Source organism: Oncorhynchus keta, chromosome 35 (assembly GCF_023373465.1).
Source record: "Oncorhynchus keta strain PuntledgeMale-10-30-2019 chromosome 35, Oket_V2, whole genome shotgun sequence".
Classification (NCBI taxonomy): Eukaryota; Metazoa; Chordata; class Actinopteri; order Salmoniformes; family Salmonidae; genus Oncorhynchus; species Oncorhynchus keta.
Genome location: NC_068455.1, coordinates 26,594,633 through 26,615,426, shown reverse-complemented (window position 1 = coordinate 26,615,426; position 20,794 = coordinate 26,594,633). Strand labels below are relative to the sequence as shown.

At 42.6% G+C, this 20,794-nt stretch overlaps 1 protein-coding gene across 1 annotated transcript in view; it reads right to left on the bottom strand.

Annotated features, from left to right (window-relative positions):
* Positions 1-20,794, bottom strand: part of LOC118368196 (transmembrane protein KIAA1109 homolog) — an 88,096-nt gene that overhangs the window by 10,442 nt on the left and 56,860 nt on the right. The window contains 25 exon segments of the mRNA XM_035752066.2: positions 398-601; positions 719-917; positions 1,094-1,233; positions 1,394-1,555; positions 3,300-3,489; positions 3,677-3,857; positions 4,037-4,252; positions 4,421-4,692; positions 7,315-7,368; positions 7,753-7,843; positions 7,966-8,078; positions 8,207-8,330; positions 8,438-8,568; positions 9,141-9,341; positions 10,897-11,120; positions 11,315-11,374; positions 11,668-11,866; positions 14,341-14,552; positions 14,659-14,827; positions 14,919-15,107; positions 15,227-15,324; positions 15,421-15,526; positions 19,617-19,861; positions 20,043-20,278; positions 20,520-20,726. Of these exon segments, the coding sequence (XP_035607959.2) occupies positions 398-601; positions 719-917; positions 1,094-1,233; positions 1,394-1,555; positions 3,300-3,489; positions 3,677-3,857; positions 4,037-4,252; positions 4,421-4,692; positions 7,315-7,368; positions 7,753-7,843; positions 7,966-8,078; positions 8,207-8,330; positions 8,438-8,568; positions 9,141-9,341; positions 10,897-11,120; positions 11,315-11,374; positions 11,668-11,866; positions 14,341-14,552; positions 14,659-14,827; positions 14,919-15,107; positions 15,227-15,324; positions 15,421-15,526; positions 19,617-19,861; positions 20,043-20,278; positions 20,520-20,726 (4,223 nt within the window).

Below are 20,794 nucleotides of genomic sequence, written 5' to 3'. Positions count from 1 at the left end.
TGTGTAGGCCAGAGACACAAAATCTCAATATGATTAATTTTAAATTTAGGCTGTAACAACAAAATGTGGAAAAAGTCAAGAGGTGTGAATACTTTGAGGGCACTGTATATTTTTTTTTAGGATTTTAGTTTTAGGTAAATAAATAATAAAAATCACCAGGAATTCAGTTAAGAATAAGTTTCATTAAAAAAAAATCTGTTCCCAAGTATTACCATGAATAAATAACGAAATGTGATCGTGTCTCAATGTAATAAAGGAATGAAATAGGCTTAGTGTCAGGTCAATGTTCCGGCACCCGACCATCCACTCCGAAAAAAAACCATTCAAATTGCTAGAATATTAGAATATACATAAGAAATGTTAAAGTTGAGAAACTTTCCACTACACTTTTCCATACCTAGAGGTCCTGGGCCTGGTGCCTGCCCTGTGACAGCAGATTTCTGTTTCCCTGCCCCGTAAGGGTGGAACACGTAGAGGGAGAAGTCTGACATGCAGGCAGTGAAGCTGAGCCCTGAGGAGTTGCTGGGGGGGGCGGTGAGGTCTGACTGGCTGCTGCTGTGATGGGTCCGGCCCAGAGGGCTACCCAGAGATGGAGAGGGACCTGGAGATTAGATCAAAGAGGTTTTATTATGGACCAGATAGGCTTAGAAAACCAAATTAATCCACTCACACACCTAGAAGTTGCTTTACAGGTGCTTTGGAGTGTTGCTATCTATACCTCCTTTGCCAGGGGGTGGTTTGAGGATGTGTTGGCTCAGGGGGGTGGAGGAGGGTGTATTTAGGCCGTCGGTAGGTTGGGTGCTGGATGGGATCTCCAGTTCACCGCGATTAGAGGAGAATACCAGGTCTAGAGATGGCAGTTTCAGCATACACTCCACTCTGGACATGGGCAAGCAGCTGAAGCGGATCTGAGAGGGCTAGAGACATTGAGTCAGGTTAGAATAGAATTTGAAAACGTCATTACTTTGAGTGTGGTGTCTCAGGGATTGGACATTACTACAGCAAAACATACTCATATTGTACAATGGAGAACAGAGTTACAATAACTGAGCTATGGGGGCCACAGTAAGGCGGGCAGACAGAGGTAGGTTACCTGTACTCTGACATAAACCACCACGTCCACAGGAAAGGAGGAGTAGGCAGAGGTGGATGAGGACACCAGGGATGTGGTGGACTCCTCCAGGGGCTCCACTGGATCAAACTGGCCTAAGTCCTCCTCCTGGGAGTTCAAATCTGAGACACACAGAGACAAAAAGGGGTTAGCTTTGAGCAACGGTTTTGTAAGTTGTTGATGTTTTAGGTCCAGCAAACATTTATGGATTTTTTGCACAATTAAAATCCAAAGAGGTGAGGTGAACAGGTGATCTATTTGCAATGGAATGACCCTACATACCAGTATAGTTCCTTTCCACCGGTGTGATGGGAATGGTCTCCAAGGCTTTCTCCAGGAAGTCCAGAAGACAAGGGCTTATGACCATCTCTTCTGGGAGGGTCTGGAGGGCCACCCAGGCATACAGCTTGGCTGTCTTCACCCCACCACTGCCCTTGCCTTTGGCTGCAGGGGAGACATGATCGGAGTTTGGACAGGGTCACATATACAAGGCCTACACCCACCAACATTGGTAAGAGAGTGAAAACACAAAGTGAAACAGATATTGGGACAGATTTAACAAATGTTTTTTGCTCCCAAGGAAATGAAACAAAAAAGGTAAGAAATAAGATCTTGTGCTTTCATTTACTTTTTGGGTCTACATGTTACAGTGTCAAGAAAAAGTATGTGAACCCTTTGGAAATACCTGGATTTCTGCATAAATTGGTCATAAAATTTGATCTGATCTTCATCTAGGTCACAACAATATACAAACACAGTCTGCTTAAACTAATAAAAAACAATTATACGTTTTCATGTCTTTATTGACCACACCGTGTAAACATTCACAGTGCAGGGGGGAAAAAGTATGCGAACCCTTGGATTTAATAACTGGTTGACCCTCAATTGGCAGCAATAACCTCAACCAAACATTTCTGTAGTTGCGGATCAGACCTGCAAAACGGTCAGGGAGAATTTTGGATCATTCCTCTTTACAAAACTGTTTCAGTTCAGCAATATTCTTGGGATGTCTGGTGTGAACTGCTCTCGAGGTCATGCCACAACATCTCAAATTGGGTTGAGGTCAGAACTCTGACTGGGCCACTCCAGAAGGAGTATTTTCTTCAGTTGAAGCCATTCTGTTGTTGATTTACTTCTGTGTTTTGAGTCATTGTCCTGTTGCATCACCCAACTTCTGTTGAGCTTCAATTGGAGGACAGATAGCCTAACATCCTCCTGGAAAATGTCTCGATAAACTTGGCAATTAATTTTTCTGTTGATAATAGCAAGCTGTCCAGGCCCTGAGGCAGTAAAGCAGCCCAAACCATGATTCTCCCTCCACCTTACTTTACAGCTGGGATGATGTTTTGATGTTAGTGTGCTGTGACTTTTTTCTGTAAGTCTTTAGCTGACACTCTAGGATTAGAGATTAACCTCATTGAGCATTTTGCGCTGTGCTCTCCCAGGGAGAGTAGCAACAGTACTGAACTTTTTCCATTTATAGACAATTTGTCTTACCGTGGACTGATGAACATCAAGACTTTTAGAGATACTTTGGTAACCCTTTTCAGCTTTATGCAAGTCAACAATTCTTAAGTCTTCTGAGATCTCTTTTGTTCGAGGCATGGTTCACATCACGTCTCATTGACTGGAGTCCAGGTTAGCCGACTGCTGACTCCAATTAGCTTTGAGAAGTCATTAGCCTAGGGGTTCACATACTTTCCCCAAGCTACACGGTGAATGTTTAAACTATGTATTCAATGTAGACAAGAAAAATAAAATAATTTGTGTGTTATTAGTTTAAGCACACTACGTTTGTCTATTGTTGTGACTTAGCTGAAGATTAGATCAAATTTGATGACCAATTTACACAGAAATCCAGGTAATTCCAAAGGGTTCACATACTTTTTCTTGCCACTGGAGAATATCTTTGCAACAGCGTTTAGAAAAACAGCCACTCTGCGTCTATCCATCCACCCACTAAGTGTTTAAAAAGGGATGAAATCAAACCGGATCTTAAAACATTCCAACACAGATCAACACAACATTCACAGATCAAAGCCTTGGACAAGACAGATTGAGCATGCATTAGATTTTAATGGGTGGGTTGATTAAGGATGTCTATGGGCACGATGGAGACGTGGCGCTCTACTGCAGGTAAACACAGAAGGCGAAAGGGCATGCAGGTAATGATGAGAGCTCTCAGTACCTGATGGTAGAGGTGGGGATGGGGGAGGAAGGAGCGAGTTAGTCTTGCTTTGGCCAGCATTGGGAGGGTTGTGAGGGCCGCTATCATTCATACCATACAGCTTGGACTCTTTGGAGAGGGTGCGGGGGAGGGAGGATCCGCGTGAGGCATCAGGCGACTCGGTCTTTATGGTCTTGGAGTTGTAGTGCAACTGGGGTTGGAGGAAATTGAAAAATGGTTTTGCATCAGAATAGTTGAACTCTTAGGTCATCAACGGCAATATAGATCCTACCATTTAATGCATCCGATTGATGGGTCATCGTTTAAACTCATTATTTACACCATTCCATAGCTAGAGGGAAACAAAACAGTAATGGCCTGAAAGCAAAATAACCAACCTTGACATCTACTCCTGGAATGTAAAAGACAGTGGTCTCCAGGTCACTGGATTTGGTCTGCAGAGAGGAGGGCACCTTCTTCCCGGCCAGGAGCTGGGTGGTGGAGGTATAGGTGGGCTGGAGCTTCTTCTTTTTGGGTGGAGATTCCTGGTCCAGACTCCTGGAGCTGCGGTCACAACTCCTACAATACAGGAGTAGGAACACTTTGGTTACATAGCATTCTTTGACAAAGAAACTTTGGTAAAACTTTACTTAAAGCCTGCAGCTATAATGCTTTATAACTTGTCTAGATTATAATAAGGCATAGGTCTCTCTATATATCAAAATAGTTAGAAGATCCCTAGGGTTCAGGTGCCGTACCTTCTGAAGGAGACATCCTCGTTCTCCGGCTGCTGGGTAGTGGGGTGCAGGACACACTTGCCGCTGTCAATCTCCACGCGCACGTCCAGCTCAAAGTCGATGTTCCTCTCGGTGACCGAGCTCATGAGGCTGCGGTTGGTGGGCGTGCTGGGCCAGCGCTCGCTGAACAGCTGGCTGACGGCGGCGAAGCCAGATGGCTTCCTGTGTGGTGGTTGGCTGTGACAGAGAGGAAAGCAGGGTCATCAGCAGGCACAAAAACAGGAGGAATAAAATAATAAATAGTTTAAATTATTATTCTCCATTGAGCATGTTTTTTAGTCCAAGAGTAGGCTTAATCTGGGTCCAAGAAACAGGCCAAATAAACAGTAATGAGAGCGGACTCACACAGGCCTCCTGAAGTAGCAGGAAGGCCTCTCGCGGTCAAACTCTTCCTCCTTGTCGGAATCCTCTGAGGAAGAGGAGGAGAGCTCGTCGCGGCGCATGTCGTCGTGCTGGAAGGGAATGCCAGGTGAAAAGACAGCAGGGGTGGCAGGGGCACTGAACACTGAGTGGGGCCCTTCGCTAATGGATGGGAAATCATGAAGGTGATGAAGATGAGGATGGAGTCGCTCATCAATGGTGATAGACAACAGATCCATTTCTGTCTCCTCCGGAAACTTCAGCAGAGGACAGATGGGAGGTGTTGAGAGGGGGACAGTTAGACTCTCTCAATTAGAAAAGATCAAAAATGTTTAGTGATATAAACTCTGTAGCAGATAGCATCCTGCTCAAAGGAACTGTATGCACGTGTAGTACCAATTCATTTATCACGATTGTGGATAGAAAATTGTCATAACCAATGTGTGTGACTGACATCTATTCTAACTTAGCATATATACATACAGTACCAGTCAAAAGTTTGGACACACATACTCATTCAAGTGTTTTTCTTTATTTTGGCTATTTTCTACATTGTAGAATAATAGTGAAGACATCAAAACTAGGAAATAACACATATGGACTCATGTAGTAACCAAAAAAGTGTTAAACAAATCAATATACCTGGAGGTGTGTTTTGAGTCATTGTCCTGTTGAAAAGCAAATGATATTCCCACTAAGTGCAAATCAGGAGGGATGAAGTATCATTGCAGAATGCTGTGGTAGCCATGCTGGTTAAGTGTGCCTTGAATTTGAAATAAAAATCACTGACAGTGTCAACAGCAAAGCACCTCCATACCTCCTCCTCCATGCTTCACGGTGGGAATCACACATGCGGAGATCATCCGTTCACCTACTCTGCGTCTCACAAAGACAAGACGGTTGGAACCAAAAAACTCAAATTTGACCTTAGACAAAAGGACAGATTTCCACAGGTCTAATGTCCATTGCCTGTGGTTCTTGACCCAAGCAAGTTTCTTCTTATTATTGGTGTCCTTTCGTAGTGGTTCTTTGCATTAATTCAACCATGAAGGCCTGATTCACGCAGTCTCCTCTGAACAGTTGATGTTGAGATGCGTCTGTTACTTGAACTCTGAAGCATTTATTTGGGCTGCAATCTCAGGTGCAGTTAACTCTAATGAACTTAACTCTGGGTCTTCCTTTCCTGTGGTGGTCCTCATGAGAGCCAGTTTCTTCATAGCGCTTGATGGTTTTTGTGACTGAAGACACTTTCAAAGTTCTTGAAATTTTCCAGATTACTTTAAGACATGAAGGTCAGTCAATGATGGACTGTCATTTCTCTTTGCTTTTTTGAGCTGTTTTTGCCATAATATGGACTTGGTATTTTACCAAATAGGGCTATCTTCGGTATACCACCCTGCCTTGTCACAACACAACTGATTGGCTCAAATGCATTAGGAAAGAAAGGAAAGAAATTCCACAAATGAACTTTTAACAAGGCACACCTGTTAATTGAAATGCATTCCAGGTGACTACCTCATGAAGCTGGTTGAGAGAATGCAAAGTGTGTGCAAAGCTGTCATCAAGGCAAAGGATGGCTACTTTGAAGAACCTCAAATATACACTTTTTTGGTTACTACATTATTCCATGTGTTATTTCATAGTATTTCATGTCTTCACTATTATTCTGTAGAAAATAGTAAAAAATAAAGAAAGCCTGGAATGAGTAGGCGTGTCCAAACATTTGACACACACACACACACACACACACACACACACACACACACACACACACACACACACACACACACACACACACACACACACACACACACACACACACACACGTCATGACTATTGCTAGATATAATATATATTACTAGAGGATACAATGTCCTGTAATACAGGTTGCTATGTGCATTAAGCTTTTTTCCCCCCACAGGAGGCTCAGAGATCATGCAATGCTCTGGGAGAGGACATAGGATAGAGATACAGAGTGGGAGATAAAGAGGATGAAGAGGATGTTAGGATGAAGACACCTGGGTAGTATAGAAAGAAGCTGCAGGACAACATCTGGTTCCAGGACAGTGGATGAAACTGACAAACTCCCAAAACAGAAAACATTAAAAGCCCTCACAAAAGAGAGTATTAGTCATAAACAACCGCCAACTAAGAAAGAAAGAAAACTCAATGTCACCTCGAGTCATGGCTTTGATGCACACTTATTCTGAGGTTGGCCAACCTAAGGGTTTACAGTTTTAGGCTCAAACTATACAACCTAAGATTTTGAAGTTGGCCATGCATAGCTGCTGTGGTTAGGAAAAGACATCTGTGGTTGAAGGAAGTTGATTAAGAATTCCATAACATGGAACATGGAATTCCATAACAGGATGGGAAGGTGTGAATCAATTGTAATACTCAAATATAATTTTAACCACTTAGTACCTACATGCATAGCATACTATGCATGTATACTACAATGCACATGCATAGCCTATCCATATCTACGTAGCAGCAAAATATTGTCAATGACGTAGCAATGCAGTGAATAAATCGTTTTCTTTGTAACACATAACCAGAGGCAATGGCTGGTTGAAAGCCTTGTTATTCCGAGCATTTTATTCCCTACTCACCATATTGCAATTAGAGTTGTATTTGAATGCGTAAAATGATTAACTAGAGTGCACTTGACTAGCTCATCTATGGCAAGGAATGACTCAAACCAAGATATGACAATCAAGCATTGATTGATAGTTCTAGCCTATATCTCACCATCCTGTTTGGAATGTCCACATTTTCAGTTTTAACCAATTTATTAGAAGAGAGGAGGAAAAAAAACAACCTGGTTATTTTGGGATTTTCATTTGTTCGGGATATTTTTTGGGGTGTTTTACAAATACCTTGAAGACTTCTCCTGGACTGACCGGTCGGTTTGTAGAGTCCTGATTATTAATCTTCAATTGAACAGAAAGAGAACAATGGAATCCATCCAGAAAATGAAAGTACGGCATGTTCAGGATGGGATTTTGCGCTCAAAAATGGCACACTTAACTCTCCCTCAAGCTACAAGCAAGCGAAAAAGCTAATACTTAGCTTCCGCTGACATAGAGCGTTTCCACAATGTTTAGACACACACAGTCAAGAGGCCTGTCATAGTGATAAACAAACAAGGACATGGAAGATGAAATGATGCCATAACTCAGGGATGCACATCTCCAGTTCTCTTCAGCTGCTGTACAACTGCCATCTTGGAGAATTCAATTGTTTACAGCCCTATCTCAGGGTCTACATGGTAATAGCTACCATGAAGACTATAGTGGACTATTTCAATACACTACCATGTCCTGGATGTTGAAGGTGACTCTCGGTCCTGGGGAGGACGCATCAACTCTGATGTCCGGTAAGTCATCAACGTCTCCTATTCTGGAACTGAAAGGGAAATAAGAATAATAACAATCAAACCCATTGGAAATTCAATTCACTTCCTGAATTCCTGATTGACCCCACGACTGCTAGGTTCCGGCTGCAAGCGAGGATTCCTCTTCCAGTACCTTTGGCGTTCAATCCTTTTGAGTGGAGGCCTCCCTGCTGCTGTAGAGATGCTCTTGGAACGGTTATAGCTGGGTTTGTATCCCAGACCCCACTTGTCCTTCAGAGACGCAGCCTGGTAGAAAAGCAATGATCAGGGCTCATCAGTCATGGTGCCCTTTCCATTTCAGCTCAGGTTAATGCCATTTTACATTTTATGTAATGCCAGTTGAATAAAGGGTGGTATTAAACGCGTTGTCTCACCCTCATGCTGGAGCGTCGTAATTTCTTGCGCACGTCTCTCCTGATGTCGTTGACGGCCACAGACTCCAGCTGCTGGTAGCGCTGGATCTCCTGGTTGATTGTGCCTTCACTTGCTCCCAGTTTCCTGTTGAAGGGTGGGGAAGGGAAACCGGATACATGATAGATCCTTGTTTTAGGTGATAAAATAAACAACATGAGGTTATAATTGCATTTGACAGGAAGACCTCTTACTTGAGGTCATCAATGACTTTGGCCTGCTCGTTCAGCTCTCGGATGTCCACTATTCTTTTGTTTAACTTCCCCCTTCTGGGATCCAAGATCTGGTTGCCCACTGCCGTCTGCCGCCTGAGGTCTATGGTCTCCTGTGGAGTATAGAGGACAAATTACACCCTGTCATTCACATATTACACCACAGAACGTTTAGTTATTTAATGTTGGTAATCTAGGTTATATAAATAACCCAAATTAGATTACACCTCCACCAACCTGGGTTATTGTATTACGCCACAAAAAAAGTATTAAACCAAGCATGAATTATTACACCAAAGTTACATAGCTCACCACCTAATCCACATTTTATACTCACACCAATAATCAAGTTATACACACACATAAACAGCAGAGAAATACACAAAATGGAAGTCACCATCACCATAATCCTTGAGACCAATTGATGACCCAATTCTCAGAAAAGGAAGTAATCACAACATGTGTAACCAGGTGACAAGGGAACCAAAAGTGCTTAAACCCCACGAAGTCAATTGCTAAATGATAGAATTTTGTTTGCCCTCTGAGATTACCACATTTCATGGTGTAATTTAGCAATTGAAATCTATTCTGCAGCTTGAAACATGGACGATAGAGTCTTAATGCCACCCTAAACGTGATTGTGGGGCCCAGAAGATAGGAGACTAGAGGGTGGGGCAGTACATACACATCCCCAGGATATGGGTCTGGGAGCCCTGGCCCTGTTCCCTCTGGACTGGGGAGGAGAATAGTCGCTTAGGTAGTCGGCTGGTACCGAGACGCTCTGGACACTGGGGCTTTTCAGGCCCAGGATGCTGTTTACTAGCCGCTTCCTGAACGTCAGCCTGGGACTGAGCCTTGGGCTGCTGCACTCTCCCTCTGGGCTCCCCTGCAAGCAACGGTAAGGATACACCCAAGGCAAGGTTCAACTGGGTGCATGGACTTAGGTAGCTTGGATAGCTTTTAGCGCTGTCACAGTGGCTGGATGGGGTTGACAAGGCTTTGCATATCTGTTCAAGCCACAACACTCACAGTGGATTTTTACATTTTTGACACAGACTTAGGGTTTTCACACACAGAGCTACAATAATCTCTTACACAAACAGTCTTTTAAACCGTCTCGTGGTTGTACTGCAATAGAATCACAGGTATTAGCAAACTCTAACAGGGTATTAAACACACTCAGACTTACGCAACAATTCCAACTATTTTACAGCGTTACAGTTCATATAAGCAAATCAGTCAATTGAAATAAAAATTAAACCATGGATTTCATGATTGGAATACAGATATGCATCTGTTGGTCACAGATACACTATATATACAAAAGTATGTAGACACCCCTTCAAATTTGTGGATTTGGCCATTTCAGGCACACATGTCGCTGACAGAAGTATAATCGAGTACACAGCCATGCAATCTCCATAGACAAACATTGGCAGTAGAATGGCCTTACTGAAGAGCTCAGTGACATTCAATATGGCACTGTCATAGGATGCCACCTTTCCAACAAGTCAGTTTGTCAAATTTCTGTCCTGCTAGAGCTGCCCTGGTCACCTGTAAGTGCTTTATGGTGAAGTGGAAAAGTCTAGGAGCAACAACAGCTCAGCCGCAAAGTGGTCGGCCACGCAAGCTCACAGAACTGGACCGGCAAGTGCTGAAGTGCATACAAATCTTCTGTCCTCGGTTGCAAGACTCACTACCGAGTTCAAACTGCTTCTGGAAGGAATGTTAGGAGTTTCATGAAATGGTTTTCCATGGCCGAGCAGCCGCAAACAAGCCTAAGATCACCATGCGCAATGCCAAGCGTCGGCTGGAGTGGTGTACAGATCCCCGCCATTGGACTCTGGAACAGTGGAAATGCGTTCTCTGGAGTGATGAATCACGCTTCACCATCTGGCAGTCCGACGGACGAATCTGGGTATGGCTGATGTCAGCCAAATTCTATAAAACGATGTTGGATGAGGCTTATGGTAGTGCAATGAACTTTCAATTCTCTGGCGACAGCTCTGGTGGACATACCTGCAGTCAGCATGGAAATTGCACGCTCCCTCAAAACATCTGTGGCATTGTGTTGTGTGACAAAACTGCTTATTTTAGAGTGGCCTTTTATTGTCCCCAGCACAAGGTGTACCTATGTAATGATCGTGCTGTTTAATCAGCTTCTTGATATGCCACACCTATCAGGTAGATGGATTATCTTGGCAAAGGACAAATGCTCACGAACAGGGATGTAAAAGAAATGTGTGCGCATAATTTGAGAAATAAACTTTTTGTGTGTATAGAAAATGTCTGGCATCTTCTTTTTCAGCTCATGAAACATGGGACCAACGCTTTACATGCTGTGTTTATATTTTTGTTCAGTATACAATTCACATGTTCAAAGTGATTTATAAAAATATTCAGCATGGTTATCATGTTTAGGCAAAGACTGAAAGACTGACCATATGGATGGTGGGCGACATGGTGTCGGTCTCATCCTCATCAGAGTCCACCATGTTGATGGAGTTGAGGTCAGCGATGTCGTCCACGTCCTCCTCGCCAGTCAGCGAGGTCAGCGTGTTGCCCAGGGCATTGAGCCGCTTGCCGATGTTGGGGTCCATGTGGACATCGATACCACACATCTTCCACAGCACGTTCAGTGCCCAGGTGCCCGCACTGCTGCTTTCTGAGGGTCGTAGAGGGAGAGAGAATATTACCCGACACTAAATCCATCTATCACTCAATACAATACAAAGATCTTGTTCACAGAGAAGTAGAAAACAGCTGTGCTGTGTTATGGATAACAGCTTGACAATGTTCACACGGACCCCTTTCATTATAAACACAAGGTTCGATGCTCATTATCAGCGCAGTACTTACCTGCTGACGGCTGGCCTGTGGTTCTGGAGCAGACTTCATATGTGCCATCAGGAACAACACCTACAACAGCAAAACAAACAAAATTACATCAAAAAGGGGAGCAGCACAGTGTAGGGAACCACACTGCAAGAAGTAGGGCACAAGTAGACCTTAATTAGGGTGGAATATCAAAAGGTATTGGCCCGTTCGATACACAATATTTGGGTGAAGCCCTTCCCTATATAATTTTATCTACTTATTCTTAAACTTCAAAACTCAGCTTTCCCAGGCCCAGCTCTAAATACAGACAAGCCATGTTTTTTTCAATCCCAGTCTGCATGTAAAAGTCAACATCTCGCGGTCCAATCACTCACAGGCGTTCATGATCATGTCTCCTCGGATCTCAGGCTTCCAGTCGTCCCAGGACGTCTCAAAGCCCTCGGCGAAGCGGATGCAGAAGTTCTTGAAGTGGCCCTTGCTGACCAGCGACTCAGAGGAGCAAGCGGTGATCAGCGTGCTCTCGATGGTTAGCACCAGGGCCGAGCCTGTGTCAAAGTCAATGCTGTGGTTTGCCTGTGAGAACGGAGGTTTAAAGGTGGAGTAAGATGTTACAGTTAGGCCATCAGATAAGTCTAACACATGGATAATATTTAGGCTGAAGTGTCAGTCGTTTGTTGGAAATAGTTAATTAATGGTTACTTAATGGTAACATTTTATTTGACAGTCTGCCTATAAACACTATTAAATAGTTTCTTAACAATTAAATGAAGTCGACACACACACACACACACACCAAATAATGTAAGAGGGGCGTTGTTCGCACTACACCACTATGTAAAAAAATTAAATAAATAAAAACAAGTTACTTTATTTGTTATATTTGTTATCAAGGCCAGGCACCACACCCTAAAAATATTTTTTTGCTTTAGATTGCAGGAAATGTCAATTAAAAGGTGTTTAAAAATGCACAAACCCCCTTAATAATATAATGGTTTACAAATAGTTTAAAACAATGTAATAATTGTTTATTGGCAGACCCTCAAAAAAAGTAGGTTACTGAGAATAGGAAACGTGCCTGTGTGTAATGTTGAAAAACACATTGCTCCTTGGAAACACCCTTTTAGTTGCAGCCTGTTATGAAATTATGCAAGTGTGACATTGTGCGTGCCATACCACTCCATGATACATGAAAACAATAGAGCATCTGTTCCAATTGAAGGTAATCATTTAAGATTCTTGAAATGGTGAGAAGTTAAACCAGTCAAACCATTTCAAGCTTAAATGAAGTTATCCCAGTAGTACCAATCAAATGGTTGGTTGTAAACTGCCATAACCTGTTATGTCAGCATTGTATCAAGACTGCATCATAAACACTAATGACAGGTTGTTACAAGTAAAGCAGTAAGACCACTGAATAACATCACACAAGTGTTCAAAATAGATTGAATAGGTTGTAAGGTTACTTTTCGTGCATATTTTTTCTGGCCTACAGATCTGCCGGCCCCAGCTTCAGAGCGGATGCCTTCGAAACCTGGTATATGTCCTTTCTATGGAGATAAGGGATAAAATTATAACTTTAACTAACTTGTAGGAGAACTCACCAGGGACAGTGGATGTAGTCATCAAATTCTAACTTTGATTAATCCCCAATATCTATTTTCCTATATCAGTCAGTCATTCACCAAGTCACAAAAGCAATCTTTAGCATTTATGAAGACATTTATCTTGGATACATTTTGTAATTTGCTGCTAATACAAAGTAAGTCACTGCACTGACAAACCTTTCCCCACCATTCCTTTCTCCACCATTCCCATGTTTCCTACATTTCCAAGTTTATCAAGGTAGTTCTAATTACATAAAAACAGTAACATACTACTGCAGCGAGCTATATATTTATATATACTGAACAAAAATATAAACGCAACATGTAAAGTGTTGGTTCCATGTTTCATGAGCGGAAATAACAGACCCCAGAAAGCACAAAGAGCTTATTTCTCTGAAATGTTGGGCACTAATTTGTTTACATCCCTGTTAGTGAGAATTTCCCCTTTGCCGAGATAATCCATCCACCTGAAAGGTCACGCATATCAAGAAGCTGAATAAACAGCATGATCATTAGACAGGTGCACCGTATGGCCACTCTAAAATGTGCAGTTTTGTCACACAACACAATGCCACAGATGTCTCAAGTTTTGAGGCAGCGTGCAATTGGCTGACTGCAGGAATGTCCACCAGAGCTGTTGCAATAGAATTGAATGTTCATATCTCTACCATAAGCTGCCTCCAACATCGTTTTTGAGAATTTGGCAGTACACCCAACCAGCTTCACAACTGCACACCACCTGTAACCACACCAGCCTAGGACCACATCCGGCTTCTTCACCTGAGGGATCGTCTGAGACCAGCCACCCGTACAGCTAATGAAACTGAGGAGTATTCCCATCTGTAATAAAGCGCTTTTTTGTGGGGAAAAACTCATACTGACTGGTGTGCCAATGCCACCCATGGATGCGCCCCTGCCCAGTAATGTGAAATCCATAGGTTAGGAATTTAGGTAATGAATTTATTTAAATTGACTGATTTCCTTACATAGACTAACTCAGTAAAATCATTGAAATTGTTGCGTTTATATTTTTATTCAGTATAGCTAACTATATTTAAATAATATCAATGAAGCTCAAATGAAGCATTGTGAGAATGGTTGAGAAAAAAACAAGACAATTTGGATCAGTTCTTTAGGGAATGAAATTACCTATAATATGATGACTACTCACAGAGAGTGCCACTTTCAGACAAGAATATTTCGTTCAATTTAGCTCATATCAATATAAAAACACACAAACAGTTCCAGGACAGGATCTGAAACAGAATTGATCTAAGACTAAATGGGTCTAAGTGTATAAGACAAAATGGAGCAGTGTCAGGGTTGGGGTAAAAAATATCCCACACCATTTTAACATGCCGCATTGCAAAGGTTTTCTCCTTAAAACATATATGCAATCTTTGGTTGCAAAAATCATTGTTCAGATCATCATTCTCCTCCTACCAGTGAGGTGTTGGTGATGGGCAGACAGATTCCCAGGTCGTTGACGGTGAGCTGCAGGAACAGGGTGCTGAAGGCCTGGGCAGAGGTCTGCTGGATGCCCGGCAGCTTGTCCACCACCTCCTTGGTGGCCATGTGAATGTCTTTGTTCAGTGCCAGACGCTGCTCATTCCAGTTGTCATAGGCCGCCTTGTAGTTCAACCAGAAGAGTACAGCTGCAATGAGAAGGGAAAAAGGGATGACGTTTCACTATAGAGGTTATATAATTTAGACATTTTTATTTAGAGAATTAGAAAACGTAGTCTATTATCAAGGCCTGACCTCTGTCAAAAGCCACAGGCTGAGCAAAGACGATTGGCCGGTTGAGTGTGATGAGGACCGCCTCTTTGTCTGAGGAGCCACTAATCTCCTCCTGAAGGGCGTTCCGTAAGCCAATACGAGTGCGGAAGTAGGCCACCTGGTGAAAGTCTGAACCTGCCTCCTCATAAACCTGTGGAGAAAAAAAGGGTTATATCTAACAAAACCTGATTGCAGCAGCCAATAGAAACTAACACAACCTATATTGATTTGCTGTAGCCTACCTGGTGTTTGACTATCTGGCCCAGGGCGAGGTTCAGATCCACTTGGCACTTCCCAAACAATTTGAGATAGCTGCTGCTGCCGCCAGCCTGGGCTTGACACTGGATCCTGTTGGAGAGCTCCAGCTCTATTAGCCCTGTCTCGAAGCGCACCGCTCTCATGGACGGAGTGGTGGCCGTCATCTGGATCCCCTGCAAACCACAAGTGTTCAGGAAGGTCAATTTATTTCATTTTCAAATGATTAGGACACGTGATGATAGGTGGTTATATATGCATATTGCAGGACTTTTCTTGCTTCTCATACTGGTACCTTAAACATCAGACTGAGTGAGTAAAGCAGAATCTTGGGCTTGTCAGCGTCTGTCGAGATGTCGTGCTCATTCCATAGAGGGATGGGCTGCTCTCCTCCTGCATAGACACAAACAAGCATTTACCCAAAGTGTCTAAGCAAAATACTGAAACACAACAACTTTCAGTGTTCTTGTGTTATACAGCGGGACAGACCTGATACTTTCTGGATGACCTCGTTGACTTCCTTCATGAAAACCTTCTGCAGGAACACCAGGTGGTTCAGGAGGTCCGTTGTGAGGTTGTGCTCAAAAGAACCAATCTAGGTGAAGGGGGATTGAAATCAATGAAAATAACAAAGGCCTGCAAACTGAATATGCTCATAATTACCACATTTCAGGGCTCTACAGTGTGACCATTTTACTTGCGTATGCTCCTAAATATTTTGCTGTGTGACCTGACATTTATATTTAGAAGCACTAGTGTACCTAGAAAAATTAAGGATTATATTTTTATTAACACAAATATTTGTAATTGTTCTCCTAAATTTCTTTGTGTGGGCCTACATTCTTCAACATAGGTGCACACGTGCTCCTTGTAAAAAAGGTCAGCGTAGAGCCATGGCTGTATTGACAATGTTTCAATCCACAAGGATCTTCATCAGGTCAAACAGAGTGCTCACCACTCCAAATACACTGAGTATACAAAACATTAAGAACACCGGTGTCAAGAACTGCAACTCTGTTAGGGGATTCTTCAAAGTAGCCACCCTTTGCCTTGATGACAGCTTTACACACTTGGCATTCTCTCAACCAGCTTCACCTGGAAGGCTTTTCCAACAGTCTTGAAGGAGTTCCCACAAATGCTGAGCACTTGTTGGCTGCTTTTCCTTCACTGTGAGGTCCAACTCATCCCAAACCATCTCAATTGGGTTGAGGTCGGGTGATTGTGGAGGCCAGGTCATCTAATGCAGCACTCCATCACTCCACTTCTTGGACAAATAGCCGCTACACAACCTGGAGGTGTGTTGGGTCATTGTCCTGTTGAAAAACAAATGATAATCCCTCTAAGTACAAACCAGATGGGATGGCATATCGCTAAAGAATGCGGTGGTAGCCATGTTGTTTAAGTGTGCCTTTAAAATAAACTAAAATAAAATAAAAAAGTTAACATTTTTTGGGCGGTTTTGGAGCAGTGGCTTCTTCCTTGCTGAGCAGCCTTTCAGGTTGTGTCGATATAGGCCTAATTTTTACTGTGTATATAGATACTTTTGTACCCGTTTCCTCCAGCATCTTCACACGGTTGATTTGCACTTTTCGCACCAAAGTACGTTCATCTCTAGGAGACAGAACGCGTCTCCTTCCTGAGTGTTATGACAGCTGTATGGTCCTATGGTGTTTATACTTGCATACTATTGTTTGTACAGATGAATGTGGTACCTTCAGGCATACAGAAACTACAATTACAATTACAATTACAGAAACTACAATTATTTTTCTGAGGTCTTGGCTGATTTCTTTTGATTTTCCCATGATGTCAAGCAAAGAGGCACTGAGTTTGAAGGTAGGCCTCGAAATACATCCACAGGTACATCTCCAATTGACTCCAATTATTTCAATTAGCCTATCATGAGCTTCTAATGCCATGACATCATTTTAAAGGCACAGTCAACTTAGTGTATGTAAACTTCTGACCCACTGGAATTGTGATACAGTGAAATATAAGTGAAATAATCTGTCAGTAAAAAATTGTTGGAAAAATTACTTGTGTCATGCACAAAGTAGATGTCCTAACCAACTTTTCCCACAAATTTCTTGTTAACAAACTATATTTTTGGCATGGTTGAAAAACTAGTTTTAATGACTCCAACCTGTATGTAAACATCCGACTTCAACTGTATGTATGTCGGTATGCATGCATGTATGTATGTATGTATGTATGCATGCATGCATGTATGCATGTATGTATGTATGTATGTATTTATTAGAGGTCGACCGATTATGATTATTCAACGCCGTTTACCGATTATTGGAGGACCAAAAAAAGCTGATATCGATTAATCGGACGATTTTTTATTTTAATTGTATTTATTTGTAATAAATGACAATTACAACAACACTTATTTTAACTTAATATATCAATAAAATCAATTTAGCTTCAAAAAATAATGAAACATGTTCATTTTGGTTTAAATAATGCAAAAACAAAGTGTTGGAGAAGAAAGTAAAAGTGCAATATGTGCCATGTAAGAAAGCTCACGTTTAAGTTCCTTGCTCAGAACATGAGAACATATGAAAGCTGGTGGTTCCTTTTAACATGAGTCTTCAATATTCCCAGGTAAGAAGTTTTAGGTTGTATTTATTATAGGAATTATAGGACTATTTCTCTCTATACCATTTGTATTTCATTAACCTTTGACTATTGGATGTTCTTATAGGCACTTTAGTATTGCCAGTGTAACAGTATAGTTTCCATCCCTCTCCTCGCTCCTACCTGGGCTCGAACCAGGAACACATCGACAACAGCCACCCTCGAAGTAGCGTTACCCATGCAGAGCAAGGGGAACAACCACTCCAATTCTAAACTCCAAGAGCGAGTGACGTTTGAAACGCTATTAGCGCGCACCCCGCTAACTAGCTAGCCATTTCACATCGGTTAATCTAGCTAGCCATTTTCACACCAACCTAATCTTGATAGGGAGTTGATAGGCTTGAAGTCATAAACAGCTCAATGCTTGAAGCACAGCGACAAGCTGCTGGCAAAACGCACGAAAGTGCTGTTTGAATGAATGCTTACGAGCCTGCTGGTGCCTACCATCGCTCAGTCAGACTGCTCTATCAAATCATATACTTAGTTATAACATGATAACACACAGAAATACAAGCTTTAGGTTATTAATATGGTCGAATCCAGAAACTATAATCTCGAAAACAAGACGTTTATTCTTTCAGTGAAATACAGAACCGTTACGTATTTTATCTAACGGGTGGCATCCATAAGTCTAAATATTCCTGTTACATTGCACAACCTTCAATGTTATGTCATAATTACGTAAAATTCTGGAAAATTAGGCGGCCCAAACTGTTGCATATACACTGAGTCTGCGTGCAATGAACACAACCTGGATTTATTTTAGCTAAATATGCAGGTTTAAAAATATATACTTCTGTGTATTGATTTTAAGAAAGGCATTGATGTTTATGGTTAGGTACACATTGGAGCAAAGATATGCACTGCATCGATTATATGCAACGCAGGACACGCTAGATAAACTAGTGATATCATCAACCATGTGTAGTTAACTAGTAATTATGATTGATTGTTTTTTTATAAGTTAAGTTTAATGCTAGCTAGCAACTTACCTTGGCTTACTGCATTCGCGTAACAGGCAGTCTCCTCGTGGAGTGCAAGTGGTTAGAGCCTTGGACTAGTTAACTGTGAGGTTGCAAGATTGAATCACGGAGCTGACAAGGTAAATATCTGTTGTTCTGCCACTAAACAAGGCAGTTAACCCACCTGAAAATAAGAATGTGTTCTTAACTGACTTGCCTAGTTAAACAAAGATTAAATAAAGGTGAAAAAAGGGGGGGAAAAAAAAACGGCCAAATCGATGGCCAAAAATACAGATTTCCGATTGTTATGAAAACGGCCCGAATTAAATAGGCCATTCCGATAAAATCGGTCGACCTCTAGTATGTATGTATGTAAGCATGTATGTATGCATGTACAACATACAAAGTTGCACAGAAAAAGCCATGTGTCAGACTTGCCAATAAAAAGAAAAGATCAAGGTGGGCAAAACAGACACTGGACAGAGGAACTCTGCCTAGAAGGCCAGCATCCCAGCATCCTCTTCATTGTTGACGTTGAGACTGGTGTTTGCGGGTACTATTTAATGAATCTGCCAGTTGAGGACTTGTGAGGCGCCTGTTTCTCAAAATATACACTCTAATGTACTTGTCCTCTTGCTCAGTTGTGCACCGGGGCCTCCCACGCCTCTTTCTATTCTGGTTAGAGCAAGTTTGCGCTGTTCTGTGAAGGGAGTAATACACAGCGCTGTACGAGATCTTCAGTTCCTTGGCCATGGAATAGCCTTCATTTCTCAGAACAAGAATAGACTGACGAGTTTCAGAAGAAAGTTTTTTGTTTCTGGCCATTTTGAGCCTGTAATCAAACCCACAAATGCTGATGCTCCAGATACAACTAGTCTAAAGGCGGTCAGTTTAATTGCTTCTTTAATCAGAACGGTAATGTAATGTAATGTAATGTAATGTAATGTATGTATGTATGTATGTATGTATGTATGTATGTATGTATGTATGTATGTATGTAATGTATGTATGTATGTATGTATGCATGTAAAGTATAGTCAGGAATACTGGAGCTACTCTACTTGACTGTGGCAGCCTCACCTCAGCTACACAGCGCAGGTAATTCCCCTGGAGGTAGTTGCCCTGCTTCATGGGTATAGGGAAGTCGTCGGTGAAGTCCGAGTGGCCCTCGTGGTCCTCCATGATGTACTCTCCAGACATGGTGACTGGCGGGAGGTTGAGGCTGGCAGAGGGGGGCATGGCGGACATGGCGTCCACCGGAGACACCTTGGACTGAAAACATAGCTTGTGGTTGGGCAGCTCAAACGTGAACCTTGTCTGGGCTCCTGCACAGAGAACAAACAAGGATGAGGAAGTCCAATTGAAGTCAATAACTTTATCAATCAATGCAGAGGAAATTAAGAAAACATTGCCATATCACAAATAGTAACATCATGTACATACACAGTAATACAAATACAATATCCCATTACCTAAGTCAGGGGTTAAAGCTTGGTGCTATGCTACCTGTCATGCCGTGGCTCTTCATACGGCCCATCTTGTACTCAGCCTTGAGGGAGGGCAGCAGGGCCGCTCCTATGGTGATGCCGTCCATCATGGCACTGAACTTGAGGACGATGGGCTTCTTCTCCAGCCCCTCCGGCAGCTGGGGGAACTCGTTGGCCTCCACAGGAGTCTGGTTGATGCTGGACGCCTTGTCAGAGGGCTGAGGGGTGGGAGTATCCTCCCTGTTGGAAGGTGGCCTACAGAGAAAAGAACGTAGTTCAGAATGAAGACAAGTATTGCTTAGTCCATGAAGGAGATACAGATGATGGTTTCATCTCTAAATGTTACGACTCACGGAAGTGCTTTCCTCTCATACAAGATCCTTTTGCTGAGGACCACACTGAGCAAGCAGTTCTGCCTACTCAGCCCCAATTCATGGCAGGGGCTCTCTACCTTTTGATTTCAATGGGACTCAACCATTTCCTCCCTGAGACTCACACGTTGGATGGCTGGCGGATGAGGTCAGAGATCTGTTTGGAGAGCTGGTGGGAGCTGCGGACCATCATGCTGTGCAGCGTGGCTGGGTGCTGGGGGATGTTGATCATGATGGCGCCCACCTTGAACACAGCGGCGTTATTGTTCTTCAGGCCCCGCTGGGCGCTGTACAGGGCCTGGGACTTCGCTATGTTGCATTTCACAACTGTTCTGAAATGGTAGAGCAGAGTGTCAGTGTTCCAAATATGACTGTTTGACTACAGGTTAACACAGGACAA